Source organism: Macaca fascicularis, chromosome 4 (assembly GCF_037993035.2).
Source record: "Macaca fascicularis isolate 582-1 chromosome 4, T2T-MFA8v1.1".
Lineage (NCBI taxonomy): Eukaryota > Metazoa > Chordata > Mammalia > Primates > Cercopithecidae > Macaca > Macaca fascicularis.
The window spans coordinates 87757120-87776687 of record NC_088378.1 but is presented as its reverse complement, the minus strand read 5'-3'; the positions used below and the strand labels follow the sequence as shown (position 1 = coordinate 87776687).

The 19568-nt window shown below is 37.9% G+C and overlaps 1 protein-coding gene across 7 annotated transcripts in view; it reads right to left on the bottom strand.

Moving 5' to 3' along the window:
* Positions 1–19568, bottom strand: part of RARS2 (arginyl-tRNA synthetase 2, mitochondrial) — a 72074-nt gene that overhangs the window by 36599 nt on the left and 15907 nt on the right. For 4 of the 7 annotated variants that reach the window (XR_276354.4, XR_012433624.1, XR_012433623.1 and 1 more), the window contains exons 2-5: positions 19014–19087; positions 13663–13765; positions 12232–12315; positions 3090–3187 (exon numbers count right to left, since the gene is read on the bottom strand). Coding sequence is in view for 2 of the 7 variants with exons in the window: in XM_005552404.3 (XP_005552461.1) it covers positions 3090–3187; positions 12232–12315; positions 13663–13765; positions 19014–19087 (359 nt within the window). In the remaining 5 variants the exon portion in view is untranslated. The remainder of the gene's footprint in view (positions 1–3089; positions 3188–12231; positions 12316–13662; positions 13766–19013; positions 19088–19568) is intronic. The other 3 variants (XM_045391217.1, XM_074037503.1, XM_074037504.1) reach the window with 3 other exon arrangements.

Genomic DNA, 19568 nt, shown 5'->3' with positions numbered 1-19568 from the left:
AAATCAGACAAAATATATGACAACCTACACTATGTACCAGGGAAGCAGTAAAAGTTAAGTATACAGGTTTCAGAATCAAGAGTTAGATCTGTGAACCTGGGCAAGTTACTTAATCTAGTATTATCATCATCAACTCAATTTAGGGAGAAAGTTTCTTGAGCATAGTGATCATATCTCTTGCTTTCTGGGGAATGTTGCTTGGTCTGTTCAGGATACTACATATTTTAAAAATTCTCTTCTCCCATCTCTCTCATTTTCAGAAGAAACCCAAGAATAATGTTCTCTATCAATTTTGATCCTGTCTCCACCTATTTTGTCTCTACTTTGAAATCACAACAGCAAGAACTGCAGCATCTGGAAAACCTCTAAGGGAGAGAGAAGCAATGGTCTCACAACAATGCCACATGTAAACTGTCAGAGAGCAAAGATGGCTGCTAGGAGATAGACAGGCTCTGCCTTCACCAGCATTCAGACACTCATTTAAATTCCAGCCTTCCTTAACTGCTTTAGAAAAAAGCTAAGAGAAGCAAATCCATAAGCAAATTAACTGCCATACAAAAAGCCTACAGAATACAACTCGCATAGAACAGGTTATTTTTAGATACTTCTTAAAAGCATAAACAAAAAGGAGCAGTATATGGGAAACCAAAACTTAAGAGGAAAGCCAGGGAATCAATGAGTAAGGAAGACTGATGCCACAGTATTTCTAGAGCTTAGTTGGAGTAAAAGGATGGTGAAGGTGGAAAAAAAAATGCAAAAGAAGGTAAGTAATGGTGGCAACTTTTCAAGTTTTAGGAAACTTATAATGGCATTACTTAAAGGATGAATGTACGGCAACAGGTAATATATTGCCTCCCTATTGATTTTCCTTTACTTGCCGGTTAGGTAATTGAAAGGGGTTTAAGAGTAATATGGTAATGAAGTGCCTCCCCAGTGAAGAAAGCAGTATGTCCATTAATTTAAAGACATGAATGAAAATAATCAAAGATGATCACAAATTCTTTGCTTCTTTCATCATTAAGAGATGTACTCTATTTTTCTTCCATTGAATCTGGGGTGATCTTGTGACTTGCTTTCATCAGCAGAAAGTGACAAAACTGATGATGCCATGCCTGTTCCAAGATTAGATGTTTTCACTATCTTAGAGCCTTGAGTACCTCTGTAAAGAGGTCTTGTTACCCTGTTGGAGAAACAATGTGGTAGGAGACAGAGATGCCTGGCCAGAGAAGTAAATGAGCCACTTTTGATTTCTAGCCCCAATAGTCTCCAGATGACCAGTTACATAAATAACCTCAGGCAAATAGAAGAACCACTGGCCTGAAATACTCCTCTCTCCCCATTTCCTCATACATGGTGTCATAAGTACCAAAATGGATGTTGTTTTAAGACACTAATCAGAAGCTGGCAATTCTTTTTCTTAAAGAGCCAGATAGTAAATACTTTAATAGACTTTTGGACCATCTGATCTGTCACAACTATTCAACTCGGCTCTACTTTGTTCAACTGCCATTGCAATATGAAAGCAGCCAATGTAGATGATGTAAACAAATGTGCATGGCAGTGTTCCAACAAAACTTTATTTGCAAAAACAAGTGGCAAACTGGATGTTGCTTATGGGCTGAGGTTTAACAATCCCTACATTAAGGTTTGCAGTGGTTTCTTATTCAAGAGGAGAGAAAACAGGCAAATTTCCTTAGGAGATGGCCTTAGTGTAGTTCCTCTGCGATATGACGATGACTGTAGGAAGTCCCTCTACTCTTTGTGATGCAACAAATATTTAAACTCAACTTTAAATATCATAATTGTGGTGTACTGCAGTACAAGAGTCATTCATAGTAAGTGTCTACTCCATAGGAGCAGAAGCTTACTCAGTAATTGGTCCTTATCATAAATTCATGAGTTTGGTCTTAGAGGGTCTGTCTTCTTTAAGAAGACAAGTGAGTGGCAGAGACAGTACACATGCATAAAACCCGCTCTTTCACTGACTGTACAGGAGCTAATCATAACTAAGTTTAATGGCTATTATCATAAACTGCAATAATGAGTTAGTAAACATAATACTTCCCATATCGATTTTTAAAAATCTTCCACAGACATAAATACTTAAGAAGACAAAAGGCTCTTAGCAAGTTCTATCTTTCTAAGTAGAAAAACAGTTCATCAAGACTGTTCTTCAGCTTTAGGAAGACAAATGCTACATCTCTGATAATTTCCTAGGGTTGTCAGTCTGTCAGCTGTACAATGAAAGTATTAGTTTTTAGTGTTCCCTTTTCTCTCTTCGTTACCTCAAACAGTCTAAATACCAGACAGTTATACTGACAGCATGTTAGAAAGTTCTATGAAGACTATTTAGAGGCACATTAAAACTTCAAGCTATTTTTCTGGTAATTAAAAATTACATTTATTACAAATACTAAAAGACTTGTTTCTCTGGTAATCAAATTACTTAAAAATTTTTTTTTTGACACAGGGTCTTGGTGTGTCTCACCTGAGCTAGAGTGCAGTAACAATCCCAGCTCACTGTAATCTTGAATTCCTAGGCTCAAGCTATCTTTCCTCCTCAGCCTCCCAAGTAGCTGTCACTACGCGAGTGTGATACCATGCACAACTACTTTTTCTATTTTTTTTTTAAGAGGTGGGGTCTCACTATGTTGCCCAGGCTGGTCTCGAACTCTTGGCATCAAGTGATCCTCCCACCTTGCCTTCCAAAGTGCTAGGATTACAGGCTGAGCCACCATGCCTGGCCACTTTAAAATTCCTAATATGGCAGTAACCATTACCTCTGCCTTAAGAGTCTATTAAAGTGAATAACTAGTTCTTCCAAAAAAGGAACTGTTAATACTAAATATAAATATATATATATATATATATGTATATATATATATAAAAAGACATTTTTTGGAGGTCCAAAAATATGTTTTTATTTATAGTTCAATGATTGATTCACTGTGATTTCAAGAAATAATATAATTGCACTGGTTTTCAAGTTTTCCATATGTTATTTATTAAGACCCCAAATGATGATGGTAATAACACTCCTCTGCCCAGTCAACTTGATTAAGCAACACATAAAAGGGGTGCACCCTCACCTGAATTCAACCACAATCTTCTTCCGGGGAAGACCAGAGAAAAGTTCACTTTTTAATCCATATTTTGAGCCATCTTCAATTACTTGTTGTAGCACTGTCTGAAAATTAAAGGAGTGTAATTTAATGAACAACAATTACAATGCTTTTAACTACTCTGTTGCTGAGAATTAAATATTGCCAATTTGTTCATTCTAATTTATGGAACTGAGAATTTCATAGAATTCTCAGTGGCACTACCTCCAGCACTACTTTTCTCGTTACTAATGCTAGTCATAGTAACATGAGTTAACACTTACAAGGATTCTGTGCCCTTTTATACTCCATGTCTATTCATCCTTATAGTAACCAGTTATGTAGGTATTTTACAGAGAAGGAAACTGAAGCTTGGTGAAGTTAAGTAACCGCCAAAAGTCCCACAGTAAATATGAACAACAAAACCAGAAGCATCATCTAATACTTATTGAGTTCATACGATGTGCCAGCCACTGTTCCAAGCATTTTATATGCATTAACTTACTTACTCCTCACGACAGCCTTAGAGATAAGAACTATTTTAACAAATAAAGAAAGAAAAGTACTGAGGGGTTAAGTTGTGCAGAAAAGAACTTTTGCAACTTCACAGCTAACCTGTTAACTGCTGCATGCTGCTGCAGTTTTTGTGATATTAAAGACTACAAGTAATGGTAGGAAAAAGACAAAAATGTATAATGCCTATTGGCTACACAAGTAAGAAACAAGGAAATCCCACAGAAACTTCCCAAACATATTCCAGGTTAGTTTTTATTAACATAGAACTATGGTATATAATTCACAAAATTCATTTTATTTTTTGTTAATGGTGATGAACTTTTGTTTACTCATATCAGTTGGTTTTCTTTCCCCAACTGCATCTATATTTTACTTTTATTTTTACATTTTTGAGACAGGGCTTTACTCTGTCTGCCAGACTGAAGTGCAGTGGCACAATCAGGGCTCACTGAAGCCTCAATCAGACTCAAGCGATCTTCCTACCTAAGCAATCCTACCACCTCAGCCTCCAGAGTAGCTGGGATTATAGGTACATGCTACCACACCCAGCTAATTAAAAACTTTTTTTGGAAGGGCACAGTGGCTCACGCCTGTAATCCTAACACTTTGGGAGGCTGAGGCAGGTGGATCAGGAGATCAGGAGGTCAGATCGAGACCATCCTGGCCAACATGGTGAAACCCCATCTCTGCTAAAAAAAACACACACACACAAAAGAAAATTAAGCAGACATGGTGGCATGCGCCTGTAGTCCCAGCTACTTGGGAGGCTGAGGCAGGAGAGTCGCTTGAACCCAGGAAGCGGAGGTTGCAGTGAGCCGAGATTGCACCACTGCACTCCAGCCTAGGTGACAGAGCGAGACTCCATCTCAAAAAAAAAAAAAAAAAAAAAAATTTATTTTATTTTTATAGACAGGGTCTCTCGCTCTGTCGCCCAGGCTGGTCTTGAACTCCTGGGTTCAATGGATCCTCACACCTCAGCCTCCCAGAGTGCTGGGATTATAGGCGTGCGCCATCATGCCTGGCCCCAAAATGCATCTTGAGTCTTAAAAATGTGGCTTATGTTGTGAAAAACTTTATTATCAAAGAGTTGGTTAAAACGGTCTCTAAATGGAACAAGCAGAGAAGGGAGCAGCAGCCAGTACCGAACAATTGACATTTAAGAAACATATAGTGCTGGGTCCAAGTCCAGCTGCTTCTACCGTACCCATTGTCTTTAAGCCTCATAATCTTAAAGATGGGCAACATTTCCCATTTAATGGATCCAAAACTAAGGTTCAGAAATAGTACGTATGTGCACAAGGACATAGAGAAAATAATATTCTCTTGATTCACATTGTGTAATAAGAAACAATAAAGGATTAATACAATATATAGACAGTATACAGAATATTGTCTGTCATAAACTAGAGACCCAGTATTATTAGTCCAAGAACATACATGAAACGAATACAGTAAGAAGAAATCTAGATTCAGATTATTCTAAGTGGAAAGTCTACAAATCTTTCACTTCTTCTTTTTATGTAATGAATGGCAGACTCCACAACAGTTAATCATAGTAAGTTAGAATTATCTTTGACAATTACCCTCTATCTACTGATTTACCTGGCACAAACAACAAAAAGGCAAAGTTATTAATTTTTTAAAAATTGAACATTTAAGATAAGGCTGAAGTCCCTCTCGATCATCTGTCCTTATCCTAATTCCTTCCCTCCTTCCTCAGGAGTAACCACTTTTCAAATATCATCTTAGCTGGTGACTACTCCCTTCTTGCAACTATCCTCCTTCCTTGGTTGTAAAGACACCATTCTCTCTCAACTTTTGCTTCTCAATCTCCTTTGTAGGCTCTTCTTCCACCATCTGCCCTTGACTCTGCACTCTGTGTTCCATTCTTGCTTCTAGCTTTTTATTTTACACTTTCAGGTCACCTTAAGACTTCAAATACTTGGCCGGGCATGGTGGCTCACATCTGTAATCCCAGCACTTTGGGAGGCTGAGGCAGATAGATCACCTGAGGTCAGGAGTTCAAAACCAGCCTGACCAACATGGTGAAACTCTGTCTCTACTAAAAATTAGCCGGGTGTGGTGGTAGATGTCTGTAACCCCAGCTACTTGGAAGGCTGAGGCAGGAGAATCGCTTGAACCCGGGAGATGGGAGTTGCAATGAGCTGAGATCACGCCACTGCACTTCAGCATGGGCAACATGAGCGAAACTCCATCTCAAAAAAAAAAAAAAAAAAAAAAAAAAGACTTCAAATACTAATTACTTCTAACTACTTAATCTCTCTAGTGCTACAGACTGATTGGATATGCTTCTCAGGCATTTCACAGAAAATACACTTGTTCTTCCATCTACACTCTCTATTTCCACAAACTGCACTACCACTCACCCAACTAACCTACTCAGAAACCTAGGAGTCCCGAACATTTACCTTATTCCCTCAACCTCTGTAATTAGTCACCTGTTAATCACCGGGTCCTATGTGTATTATCTCCTAAATATCGTTACAGTTACTTAATAACTGGTTCTTCTACCCTGGTTTAGGTCCTCATCTCTCAGCTATACCACTGCAAAAACAACACCTACAGTAACGCACCAAATAACAATGTGTCAGTCAATGATGAACCACATATATACAATGGTGGTCCCATTAAGGCTGTAACAGAGCTGAAAAATTCTTATCACCCAGCAATGTTGCAGCAGGTCATAATGCCTAGTGCATTGCAGTACTCACATGTTTGTGGTGACGCTGATGTAAACAAACCTACTAGGCTAGGCTGCCAGTCTTATAAAAGAATAGCACATACAATTATGTACACCACATAATACTTGATAATAATAAAGGACTGTACTGATTTATGTATTTAATCCACTATATTTTTAAATCATAATTTTAAAGTGTACTCCTTATACTTATTGAAAACAATTAACTGTAAAACTGCCTCAGGCAGGTCCTTTAGGAGATACTCCAGAAGGCACTGTCATCATAGAAGATGACAGCTTCATGTGTGTTATTGCCCCCGAAGACTTTCCAGTGGGACAAGATGTGGAGGTGAAGACAGTGATATTGATGATCCTGACCCTGTGTAGGCTGAGGCTAATGTGTTTGTGTCTTAGCTTAGACTTAGCAAAAAAGTCTAAAAAGTAAATTAAAAAAATTAGAGAAAGCTTACAGAATAAGGATATATTTTTGTACAGTTGTATAATGTGTTTTAAGCTGCTATTACAAAAGAGTTCAAAAGTTAAAAAATTAAGCTGAGATATAAAGAAAAACAAATAGAAGAAAAAAGTTTAAAAAATGAAAAAGTTTACAGAATAAAAATGTTACAGTCAGCTAAGGTTAATTTATTATTGAAGAAAGAAAAATATTTATTTTTTTAGAGACAGGGTCTCTAGTCAGGCATGGTGGCGTGCACCTGTAATCCCAGCTACTTGGGAGGCTGAGGCAGGAGAATCGCTTGAACCTGGGGGGCGGAGGTGGGAGCTGAGTCTGTGCCATTGCACGCCAGCCTGGGCAACAAGAGCGAAACTCTGTCTCAAAAAAAAAAAAAAAAAAAAAAATAGAGGCAGGGTCTCGCTCTGTCACTCAGGCTGGAGTACAGCAGTGTGATCCTAGCTCATTGCAGCCCCAGCACTCCTGGGCTCAAGTGATCCTCCTGCCTCAGCCTCTCAAAGTGCTGGAATTACAGGCGTGAGTCACCATGTCGAGCCAAGAAAAATATTTTTTTAAATTTTTGTTATTTTATTCTGAAGTTATGGTACAAGGAAAAATATGTTTTTATAAACCCATTGTAACCTAAGTGTACAGTGTTTGTAATGTCTACAGTAGTGTACAGTAATATTCGAGGCCTTCACATGCACTCATCACTCACTCACCCAGAGCAGCTTCCAGTCCTGCAAGCTCCATTCACGGTAAATGCCCAATACAGGTATAGCATCTTTTATATTTAATACTGCATTTTTACTGTACCTTTCCTATGTTTAGATAGGTTAAGATACAAATATCACTGTGTCACAACTGCACGAATACTGTATTTGGTATTTACATGATGTACAAGTTTATAGCCTAGGTCCCTGTAGTCGGTTTTATCATCTAGGTTTGGGTAAGTACACTACGATGTCCCTTAATAACAAAATCACCTATGGACACATTTCTATGAATGTATCCCATTGTTAAGCAACACATGACTATATAATAAAACAATAACACCTAACTATCTTTTTACATAGCATATACATTTAATCGAGTCTATTTTATTCAAACCCTTCAATGATTCGAACGGTTTAAGAGATTCTATCAACTAGGTGCAGTGCCTCACACCTGCAATCCCAACAATTTGGGAGGCTGAGCTGGGAGGACTGCTAGAGGCCAGGAGTTTGAGATCAGTCTGTACAACACAGCAAGACCCCACCACTGAAAATTTTTTAAAGAGTAGCCAAGTGTAGTGGCCTGTGACTGTATTCCCAGCTACTTTTGGAAGCTGAGATGGGAGGATTACTTGAGCCCAGCAGCTCAAGCCCTGCAGTAAGCTACGATGATGACGCTATACGCCAACCTGAGTGACAGAGACTCCATCTCTAAAGGAAAAACACAAAGAAATTTAAAAATATATTTATCAATTTCTAATCTGACTTTTACCTGACACACGCCTATCACTTTCAGTTTTTTTTGAACTTTTTTGAAATTTATTTGTTTAAAGGCATACCATAGGCTGGGCATGGTGGTTCATGCTTGGGAGGCCCAGGCAGGACAATCACTTGAGGCCAGGAGTATAAGACCAGCCTGTTGAAGACCCCATCTCTATTAAAAAATTTTTAAAACTGCCTGGGCATGGAGGCTTGCGCTTGTTAGTCCTAGCTGCTCTGGAGGCTGAGGCGAGAGGATCGCTTGAGCCCAGGAGGTTGGGACTGCAATAAGCTATGATCACACCACTGCTTTCCACCCTGGGTGACAAAGCAAGACCCTATCTCAAAAAAACAGGAAAAAAAAAAAGGCACATTCTAATATCCATAAAAATCACAAGTTTGAAGTGCTAGGTTTTTCTGCCAATAAATATCTATTAAAATGAAATAAGTTTCACTGCTATACTACCAAAAATCATCATACGTGCTGCCTGTGATACACATAACATGGAAAATGATGACTCATAGGAAAAAGCTGAAACTCTTATGCAAAGAACAGAAGGCCTTTCACACTAATTTCTTATCCTCCCCCATGCCATCTATGCACAAACCATACTCTCAACTGTCTGCTAATTTCCAGATGATGCCATGTTTCTGACTATCTGTACTCTGTCCCAAGCCATCCCCTCTGCCTGGAATGCCTGTTCTTGTATCTCCCAGATATATTTTTAATCTTCATTCCAATTCAAGGTTATGTCCCTTCCTCAAGATACACATATATGTACCCCTTTTTACACTAAGGTTGCATCTTAAATATGCCACCATTATAACACTCGTCACATTATTGTTTCCATTACACGTTACACTGAGGTTTTTTTTATGCTTTTCTTTTACAATGCAAGCTCCTTGAGGTCGAGATCCAAGCCACTTTATCTTTAGATCTCAGTAATTTAGACTCTGGCAAATAAGAAGCAGATTTATTAAATCAAATGAAAGCTTTTAACTGCAGAATGTCAGTGAGTTACAAATGTTCCCAGATATTCTAACAGATGAATAAGCTAGAGGCCCATCTATTTATCAGTATGTATGTTTAAACGTTAAGTTGTATTCAGTAATGTAAATACTGGTGCATAAAAGGCTTTTAATTAGAATGAAATCATTCAAAGCTTTCACTTTTTGGAATGCTTAGCAATTAATGAATATTCCAATTAACTGGTACTTTCTCTTTGTCTATCACCATTGTCTTTTTCTGTAGACAAGTTTTGTTATTTTATCTAACTCTTTGTTGGTTAATTATTTCTTTATGGCTCTGATCAGGACTATCAAGGAAGCCATCACTCACCTCCCTATGTATAAGGAAGTTATCACTACTACCCTACTTGTTAATTCTTTGGTCAACAGTTGAAAAGTGCTTAAAATCATTCATTCCTATTTACAGAAACTACATGTGACTTGAATGCATCCACTGCCTATGGGAAAAACATCTATTAGTGAAATAGATGCAGCCACTGGCGCAGAACTGGAGCCATTTAAATGAGTATCTTTTTCTTTTACTTTTGGTAAAACATGCAAAGTTTAACTTGGCAAACTGAAAAGTGTAAAATAAAATGATGTTATCCATTGTGTATTTTTGAAGCATCCCTAAGAAAACAGGGTTTTGTTTGCATTTTTTCTATTTAGTTTAGATCATACTTTCTTTTTTCCCTTTTAACAATTAAATATTAATTGAAGTTACAGTTTTTCTTGAAAGTACTGCAAGCTACTGACAGGTAGAAGTTTGGTACCAAAGTGACAGTTCTTCGCAATGCCATTATGGTTACTTCTCAAGCAAAGTTGTATTAATTCTTTGTTGGTCCTAACAAGAGTTGAATTTTTTTTCTTGATGGGATCTGAAAAATCCATTAAACATGCAAATGATGGCCAGGCGTGGTGGCTCACGCCTGTAATCCCAGCACTTTGGGAGGGTGAGGTGGGCGGATCACCTGAGGTTGGGAGTTCAAGACCAGTCTGACCAACATGGAGAAACCCCGTCTCTACTAAAAATGTAAAATTAGCCGGGCATGGTGGCACATGCCTGTAATCCCAGCTACCCGGGGAGGCTGAGGCAGGAGGATCGCTTGAACCCGGGAGGTAGAGGTTACGGTAAGCCAAGATCGTGCCACTGCACTCCAGCCTGGGCAACAAGAGCAAAACTCCGTCTCAAAAAAAACCATGCAAAGGACCACCATCTGAGACCTAAAAATTATAGTGTAAACTAACTTACTGCACTGTCAGTTGTATAAAAGTATAGCACATCCAATTATGTACAGTACATAATACTTCATTATTAATGACTACGTTAGTGATTTATGTATTTACTTTTAATTATTAGAGTATTATCCTACTTATTAAAAAATGGACTGTAAAACAGTTAAAATTATAAAACTAGAGATACAATATGTGAGAAAAGCAGATGCTATAAGCTTGAGAAAAGAAAAATAGCTCAGAGTAATCTCAGCTATGTGAGGTATGCAGGCCCAGAAAGACATGCCTATCAGACATCAGTTATGCACAAACTCTCCCTCATATGGCTGGGGACAATTGTTTTATGTGATTTTGTTCCCAACTAGCTGCCTCACACGTTATCTTCATGTTACTGGAATTTATGATACAAAGAAAAATATACAGCCTATCAATAGTTTACATTATTTTAATGTAAATTCTGGTTAACAACTCAAACTCCCTCTTCTTTCCCTTTAAAAATCCACTTGTAACTGCTGCCGATCAAAGGGTATATTCAGGGCAACTTGAATCTGTGCTCCTCAGCTGCAATCCTTAAGCTTGGCCCAAGTAAACTCTCTACTTATATTAATTTTGCCTCAGTTTCCTCCTTTTAGGTTGACAGCCAAATGTAGAATAAATTAAGTTTTGAGTAAAGAATTACTATCATTAAAATTGTAACACATAGTAGAGGTACATTCAATAGTCCTTTTCTGAACATGAGTGCTCACTGCTCTAGGATCTGGCTTTACTGTGACACTAAGCAGGGCAACTGTAAGCAGTCTGCTTGCTCCTTTAATCAAATTCCCACTAAGATTCAGATCCTCAAGGCTGCAATACGGAATTCCCCTATGCGAAAGAGTAGCTGGACTTCAAAGCCCTGACCCTTGTCCCTGCATTGTCAATTGAGAAGGATATGGGAATATTTTTAATAAGTGAGGTAATGGGTATCCTCAAATTAGAAAAAAATTATTTAGTTTGTTAATTGAAATAAAGCTTGAAAATTCATGGCCACTGAAATTTTTGAGAAAAGGTCTCGCTCTGTCACCTAGGTTGGAGTACAATGGCACAATCACAGCTCACTGCAACCTCAACCTCCCAGGCTCAAGTGATCCTCCTACCTCAGCCTCCAGAGTAGCTGGGACTGCAGGCGCAAACTACCATGTGTGGCTAATTTTTTAATTTTTTTGTAGAGATAGGGTCTCGCTATGCTGCCAGGAGCAGTCTCAAACTCCCAGGCTCAAGTGATCCTCCTGCCTCGGCCTCCCAAGTGCTTATATAAACTTAGATGATATAGTCTACTACACGCCTAGGCTGTATGTTATAGCCTATTGTTCCTAGGCTACAAATCTGTACAGCATGTTACTGTACTGAATACTGTATGCAATAATGTCTGTATACCTAAATATATCTAAACACAGAAAAAATATGATATTGTCTTATGGGACCATCATCTATACACACTGTGTATGAAATGTCATTATGTGGTATATGACTGTACAGTGCTACGAGAGCATATAAATGAAGGGGTCAGAAAGGTACTGCCAAAGAAATATCAAGATTTAAAAGATGAGCAGGTGTTAACTCGGGGTGGCACTCCCCAAGTTATGGATCAGTGTGTGCAAAGGTTTTGAGGCTAGAGGAGGTATAATGAATTTAAGAACTGGAGGAAGACCACTGTGGCTGAAGCAGAGAGAATGAAAGCACAATGGCTGGATATTAACTTATTCTTACCTTTGTTAAGAGCTCTCTGTTTATTTTGAAATTTACAGTCCTTTGACCAGTACTGATTTCACTCACCACTGTATCACATCTTAGCTGAAAAGAACAAATCGCACAAAGCAGGTATGTTATATAATAGGCCTAATGAGATATGTAGTTCTAATACTATTTTTGGCTTACAAAGACACAAATCAGTCATCTTTCCTGGTCCCTATATCAGGTCCTAGTTCTTAGGCAATCTCTTTAGTTCCATAATTCTATTTAAGTAAACACATTCTCTTTTTTTTCCCAATTAACATACTATTCTGTATTTAGTCTCTCTCTTCCTCATTCCCTTTCCCTCCCCTCAAATTCACCTTTTAACAAGTAAGAAAAATCACTCTACCCATATTCTACCTACTCTGACATACGATGAACACTTTTTATCTCACCTAGCTTTCATGAGAGCCACAGAACATGACATTCTGTCAGGGTCTACGCTAAAGCACCTGCACCAACAGATAAGATGTAATTTAGATAGTTCATCTTATGCATATGCCTTCACTTTTTAACCTATTAGATGTCTGAACCCATCTCATGAAAAACCTATGGAACTTGAAGAGATTATCTGCTGTCACTAATGAGCAACTAGTCTTTATTTTTAAGAACCTATAAGAAATGGGGAAAAGGAAATAATTATTATATTTTGAATAATTCTATTCCTGGTAAATATCTGGGAGTGATTTTCTGATCAAATAAATATTTACTAAGCTACCAATGCTCCTTTATCATACTCATCCTGTAAATAAGCATCTCTTTCTATGATAGTGACTTTCATTGTTCCAATTCTTTAGAGTTCCCAGACACTGCCTCTGTGACATATGTTAATATGCTTGTCCAACATATCTGCCTTTTCTGAGGGAATTACACTAACAATTTATATTTAGTAATTCCTTACAATCCTTTCAATTCCTCTTTTAGATATCAAACCCATCAGAGAACTTAGAAATGAAAGAGGCTTATTATAATCATCTAACCACCTCTTCTCTGTAATCATGATTCTATTTACATCTAATCAATTCTTCTCATATTTTAATGTTCATCTTTTCAAAAACTCATTTTAAAAATTGCAACTCACTGCTCTAATTTATCAAGCTTGTTCTCCTAAATTCAAAAGTCCATCCAGATTCAATGTGTAAATTTAATTAACACTTCAGTCTTCCTGTAAGTGGTTAATCAAAAAATTGAACAATGTCAGCTCAAGAGGAATGCTTTACAACTAATTTGAAAAATCATTATAACCTTATAGTATGTGGCTAAAATGAATTTAAATTATATTACACAAGATGCCTCAAACAAAGAAACACTATTAAATTCACTATTATGGCAGAGATAGCCTGCAGAGTATTTTTTTTTAAATAACAAGTTTATTACAATGTCAAAAAGATAATAGTGCTAAAGTACCTTCTCTGCTAGTCTCTTGGCTTGAACTTGAATATCTGGTCTTGAATGGTCATTGTCTTCTTCCAACAAAGAATCCACAGAAAGCTGAAAATCAGCTACTTCTCTAAAGACAGACATTGAAACGAGATAGACCTGTTACCTTAAAAGAATTAGTTGTGTAACAAAGACTCATCACTATGAGTTCTCTATTGAGACATACCTTTACCAGAATAAGGTGTTCTGTGTACTTTCAAAATTAAAAGCAAGGGGCCAGGAGCGGTGGCTCATGCCTGTAATCTCAGCACGTTAGGAGGCCGAGGCAGGCAGATGAGGTCAGGAGTTCTAGACCAGCCTGGCCACATGGCGAAACCCCATCTCTACTAAAAATACATACACACACAAATTAGCCAGGCATGGTGGTGTATACCTATAGTCCCAAGTGCTTGGGAGACTGAGGCAGGGGAATCGCTTGACTCCTGGAGGTGGAGATTGCAGTGAGCCAAGATTACGCCACTGCACTCCAGCCTGGGTGACAAGAGTGAAGCTCCGTCTCAAAAAAGTAAATAAAATAAAATAAATTTAAAAAAAACAAAATTAAAACCAAGAAAATTAGAAATAACCTAGTATTTATTTGGAAGATTTTTCTTATCGTCTTACAAAATTCTTCCTCTTCTGGCCAGGTGCGATGGCTCACGCCTGTAATCCCAGCACTTTCAGAGGCCGAGGCAGGTGGATCACTTAAGGGTCAGGAGTTTGAGAGCAGCCTGGCCAACATGGAGAAACCCCATCTCTACTAAAAACACAAAAATTAGCTGGGCATGGGGGCACACACCAGCTACTCGGGAGGCTGAGGCACAAGAATTGCTTGAACCCGGGAGGCAGAGGTTGCAGTGAGCCAAGATCGTGCCACTGCACTCCAGCCTGGGTGACAGAGCAAGACCCCATCTCAAAAAATTCTTCTTCTTCTATTACCCAAATGTAGCTTTATGGTATCTCTGTGAAACAGGTAGAGCAGTCACCTTATTTTATAGACATGAAAACTGATGTCTGGCAAGCTAAACGTCTCCTTTAAAATCCTACGGCAAAAAAACACAGATTGAGAAAAGGGCCCAGGTCTCTTGACCTCTTCTACAATGCTTCCTCTACAACTCCAAAGGTGTGCTTCATTTAAACCCTTCCACTGACCTCCAAATGATGTATTTTTTAAATGTTGTAATTTGAGTTTCGACATGAGAAAAAGAAGAATATTATTCTTAACACTCAGCAGTTCATTAAAAAGACAGACAATGCCATTTATTCTTTTCACTGGGTAGGTGAAAAAACAATACAAAAACAAAGAAACAAACACAAAGCAACTGATTAGTGAAAATAAATCATTTGCATCATGAGATCAGTTCTCTCTAGGAAAGCAGGGTAGGGAATGAAGTCAAACAAATACATATCAGTGATTTCAACATTATCTGTAATGCTTAATAAAAATCAAAAGCCCTTCCTTTCCCTACAAAATAAGACTTGAAGTACATTTGGAAAAAGGACTTGACAGCTTAGAAAGTGACCATGAGAGTACTCATTACATCATTCTCTATGAATTTTTCTGTAGGTTTGAAATAGTTCAAGGTGCAAAAAAATTTTTTTAAATCAACATATAAGCATCTATTATAACTATTCACATTAATTTATCTTCTGGTGTTTAATATGGAACTAGAGAATGAGACTCGATAGGCAGAGTAAGAGGGTTGAAACATTATCCAGCCCATCTGTCACTGGAATGAAAAGACTTATTTTTGAGGAGGCACAAATTATTTCCTTCATTAACACTTATGAAACTCAGGGAAATAACTAAAAATTCCTGTGTGACTTCTGGTTAACATCACATTTAAAAACCTAGTCTACAATCACCATTAAGAATTTTCCTGAGCCTTAATACATCAACTAGCAGCCTACTATGTATTATACTTTGGGCAGGTACAGTGGCTCATGCCTGTAATTCCAGCACTTTGGGAGGCCAAGGCAGGAGGACTGCTTGAGCTCAGGAGTTCAAGACCAGCTTAGACAACATAGCAAGACCCAATCTCTAAGAAAAAAATTCATATTAAAAAATGAAAACAATCTAAATGTCTATCAACAAGGGAATGTTACAACATTGTTAAAAGAGATATTCATTAAAAAAAAAGAATTATGTCAGGAAAAGGATTCAAAAATCCTACATATTTCTATGTAGTTTTATAGCTATGTCTTTTTAAAGGCAAGAAAAAAGTAAAAAGTACATCAACTTGCTAAAATCAGTTGTCTTACTATAGTAAGACTATTGGGGGCTTTTATCTTTTCTTATTCTTCTGTATTTTCCTGAATTTCCTTAAGAAGATTATCTGTTTTGCTTTTATAATAGAAAAATAAATTAAAAAAAAAAAAAACCTTTAAAAAGGCAAAACATCTAGGCTATGAAATGCAGTAGATATCAAAATAAACAACTGTGGATGAGGAGAGCCCAACACACTGGCTCATGCCTATAATTCTAGTGTGGGAGGCCAAGGTGGGAGAATTACTTAAGCTGAGGAGTTCAAGACTAGCCTGGGCAACGTAGGTGGACACTGTCTCTACAGAAAATTTAAAAAATTAGCCAAGTGTGCTGGCCTGCGCTTCTGGTCCCAGCTAATTGGCAGGCTGAGATGGGAGGATAGCTTGAACCTGGGAGGTCGAGGCTGCAGTAAGCCATGATTCTGCCATTGCACTCCAGCCTCAGCGACCAATAGAGTGAGATCCTGTCTCCAAAAAAAAAAAAAAAAAAGTGGACACGGAGAGTGGATGCGGTATAAGAGAAACAAAACTGGGCCGGGCACGGTGGCTCAAGCCTGTTATCCCAGCACTTTGGGAGGCCAAGGCAGGTGCATCACAAGGTAGAGAGTTTGAGACCAGCCTGGCCAACATGGTGAAATCCTGTCTCTACCAAAAATACAAAAATTAGCTGGGCATGGTGGTGTGTGCCTGTAATCCCAGCTACTGGGGAGGCTGAGGCAGAAGAATGACTTGAACCCTGGAGGCGGAAGTTGCAGTGAGCCGAGATCGTGCCACTGCACTCCAGCCTGAATGACAGAGCAAGACTCCGTCTCAAACAAACAAACAAACAACTGGACCCATACAGATGATGGTGAGTGATGGGCACACATAGGGTTCATTAAACTAGTCCCTGTATGTTCATTCTTTATACTAAAAAAAAAATTTTTTTAAGCAATAGTTATTTTCGCACTATGTCTGAGGATTTGTAATATTGGTCAGCGTGAAATCCGCAGACTTGATAGCCACTGGCTTATAATAAAGTTGTTAATTCTGTTTACTACCATCAGATAGTAGACAGAAAATAAAATCAACAGAATCAGATCAGAGTAAAGTAATTCATTATATTAATTAAACCATGTTAACAAAAATAGTATTTCTTAATTCTCCTGGCACTTATAAACATTCTGGAATAAAGTCAGAAATACCGAACAGGTAGGCTTAGTTACATACTGTAAAGGAAACCTGAATTTATTATGGCAAAGCAGTAGAGATTCCCTTTGTTTTAAGCAAACTTAATACGAAGAATTTCAGATTTGTAGGCCAGAAAAATCTTGAGGCCCTCCCCAATATTTCTTTTCTTTTTTTTTTTTGTTTGTTTGAGACAGAGTCTCACTCTGTCACCCAGGCTGGAGGGCAGTGGTGAGATCTCGGCTCACTGCAACCTCTGCCTTCCTGGTTTAAGCGATTCTCCTGCCTCAGCCTCCCGAGTAGCTGGGATTAAAGGCACGTGCCACCATGCCTGGCTAATCTTTTGTATTTTTAGTAGGGACGGGGTTTCACCATGTTAGCCAGGATGGTTTCGATCTCCTGACCTTGTGATCTGCCCACTTCAGCCTCCCATAGTGCTGGGATTACAGGCGTGGGCCACCGCGCCTGGCCCCAATATTTATTTTCTATAAACTAAAGTCAATACTTCAGATTGTTAAAGTGGAAGCAGGCAAACGAAATACTATTCAAAAGATGGGCCAAGATGGTTCAGTTTCTTAAAGGCCTTTGACACATCAAATGAAAACAGAAACAAACAGGCTGAGTGTGGTGGTTCATACCTGTAATTCCAGTACTTTGGGAGACCAAGACAGGTGGATTGCCTGAGCTCAGGAGTTCAAGACCACCCTGGGCAATATGACTAAACCCCATCCTATAAAAAATACAAAAAAGTCAGCCAGGCATAGTGGCGTGAGCCTGTAGTCCAAGCTACTTTGGAGGCCAAGATGGGAGGATCACTTGCGCACAGGAGTTTGAGGCAGCAGTGAGCCCAGATCACACCACTGCCCTCCAGCTTGGGCAACAGAATGAGACCTGGTCTCAAAACAAATAAACACCAAACCAGTAACATTTCCCTTATTATGCAGAATGTCATTTACAGATTTTATGAAACAGGCAACTAGTTTGGAAGGTTACATCTATTTACATATAATCATGAGATCCTCTTGGTGGTGGTTGCTTCTCTTACAGAAAGTCAATATATATAAAAAGCTGCAGTGGGCCATTTTAAAGGTGCTTTTACTAGAAGGCCAAACGTAGCCTTTCTCTTTCTTTTCCACTTACTTCTTTGTTCTATTCTGAGAAGAATATTCATTCTACTCTTAAAGTCCTGACAAAGTTAAGTAATAAAATACAAGGACATAATGGTACTGGTAATTATATCTTTACTTCTTTTCAAAGCTTAGGGCTTAAATGCCTACTATGTAGCTAATTTCTTGTCATTATTAATTGACAGAGAATACTTCATCCACGAATTGCTGTTTTCTACCCAAATGGTAAACAAGAATCTTTAGGATGACCAAACTCACAAAGAGATTATCTCTCTATAACGGAGAAAGCAACTACAAGTTGTGTGTAGTCCTAACCAACAGTTTTCTATCACTGGGAGTACTCAAAAGGAAACTCAATAAACAAACACAACATTAAAAACCTAGTAGATAAATATGGTACAACAGTATTCAAGCACCAGATGGTTGTACAATCTTTAATATCCCTTCAAAAACCCTGAGATTCTAACTACAATTTTAGTTATTTATTGTTACAGAATTGAATTTGAACCTCGTTCCCAAAGACTTTGCTACAATTAGTTACTATTATAACAAAAATAATGAACATAAGAATATATAATCTGCCATATCAGAGTATTTAAAATACAGATTTTAATTTTATTAAAGTCAATAGGAGTAATAGGTTGAATATAATGAATCATATCTTATAGTTAATTTCAAGGACTATTCCACAAATTGAAGAGTAACAATTCTTTTTTGCTTTTTTGGTAAAACAACAAAGTCAGCAACATTTTAGATTGTTACAAGCATATTATACTTAACTCTTTCTGGGAAATTGGAACTGCAGATATTGACGTGATCAAGTTTTCTGGTGGAAGATTCAACACTCTGGAAAGCTAAAAATCAAAAAGAATAAAACAGTGCAAGATTGTTGACATATTTGTTCCATTCAATGGAATACCACTTGTAAGAATAAACTATTAATATGCTTAACACGAATGAGCTCCAAATGCATTACAAGTGAAGGAAGCCAGATTCAAAAAGGCACATAGTGTATGATTCAATTATTTGACCCTCTGGAAAACCCAAAATTCTAAGGATGAAGAATAAATCTGTGGTTGCCAAGGGTTAAGGGGAGGATTTGACCATGAATTAATAGAACCGTTCAGCAAAAAGAATGAATTTTACCTTTGTAAATTTAAAAAAAAAAATTATGGCAAGCGAGGAGATAAACCACTGAGAATCCACAGATAATTCATTTTTTTTCATTAAAAAAATATTGAGTGGCTACTTAATGTGTCAGGCATTATTCCAGGTATTGGGGATACAGCAGTGAACAAAACAGATGAAAAAAAATAAAAATAAAAAATAAAACCT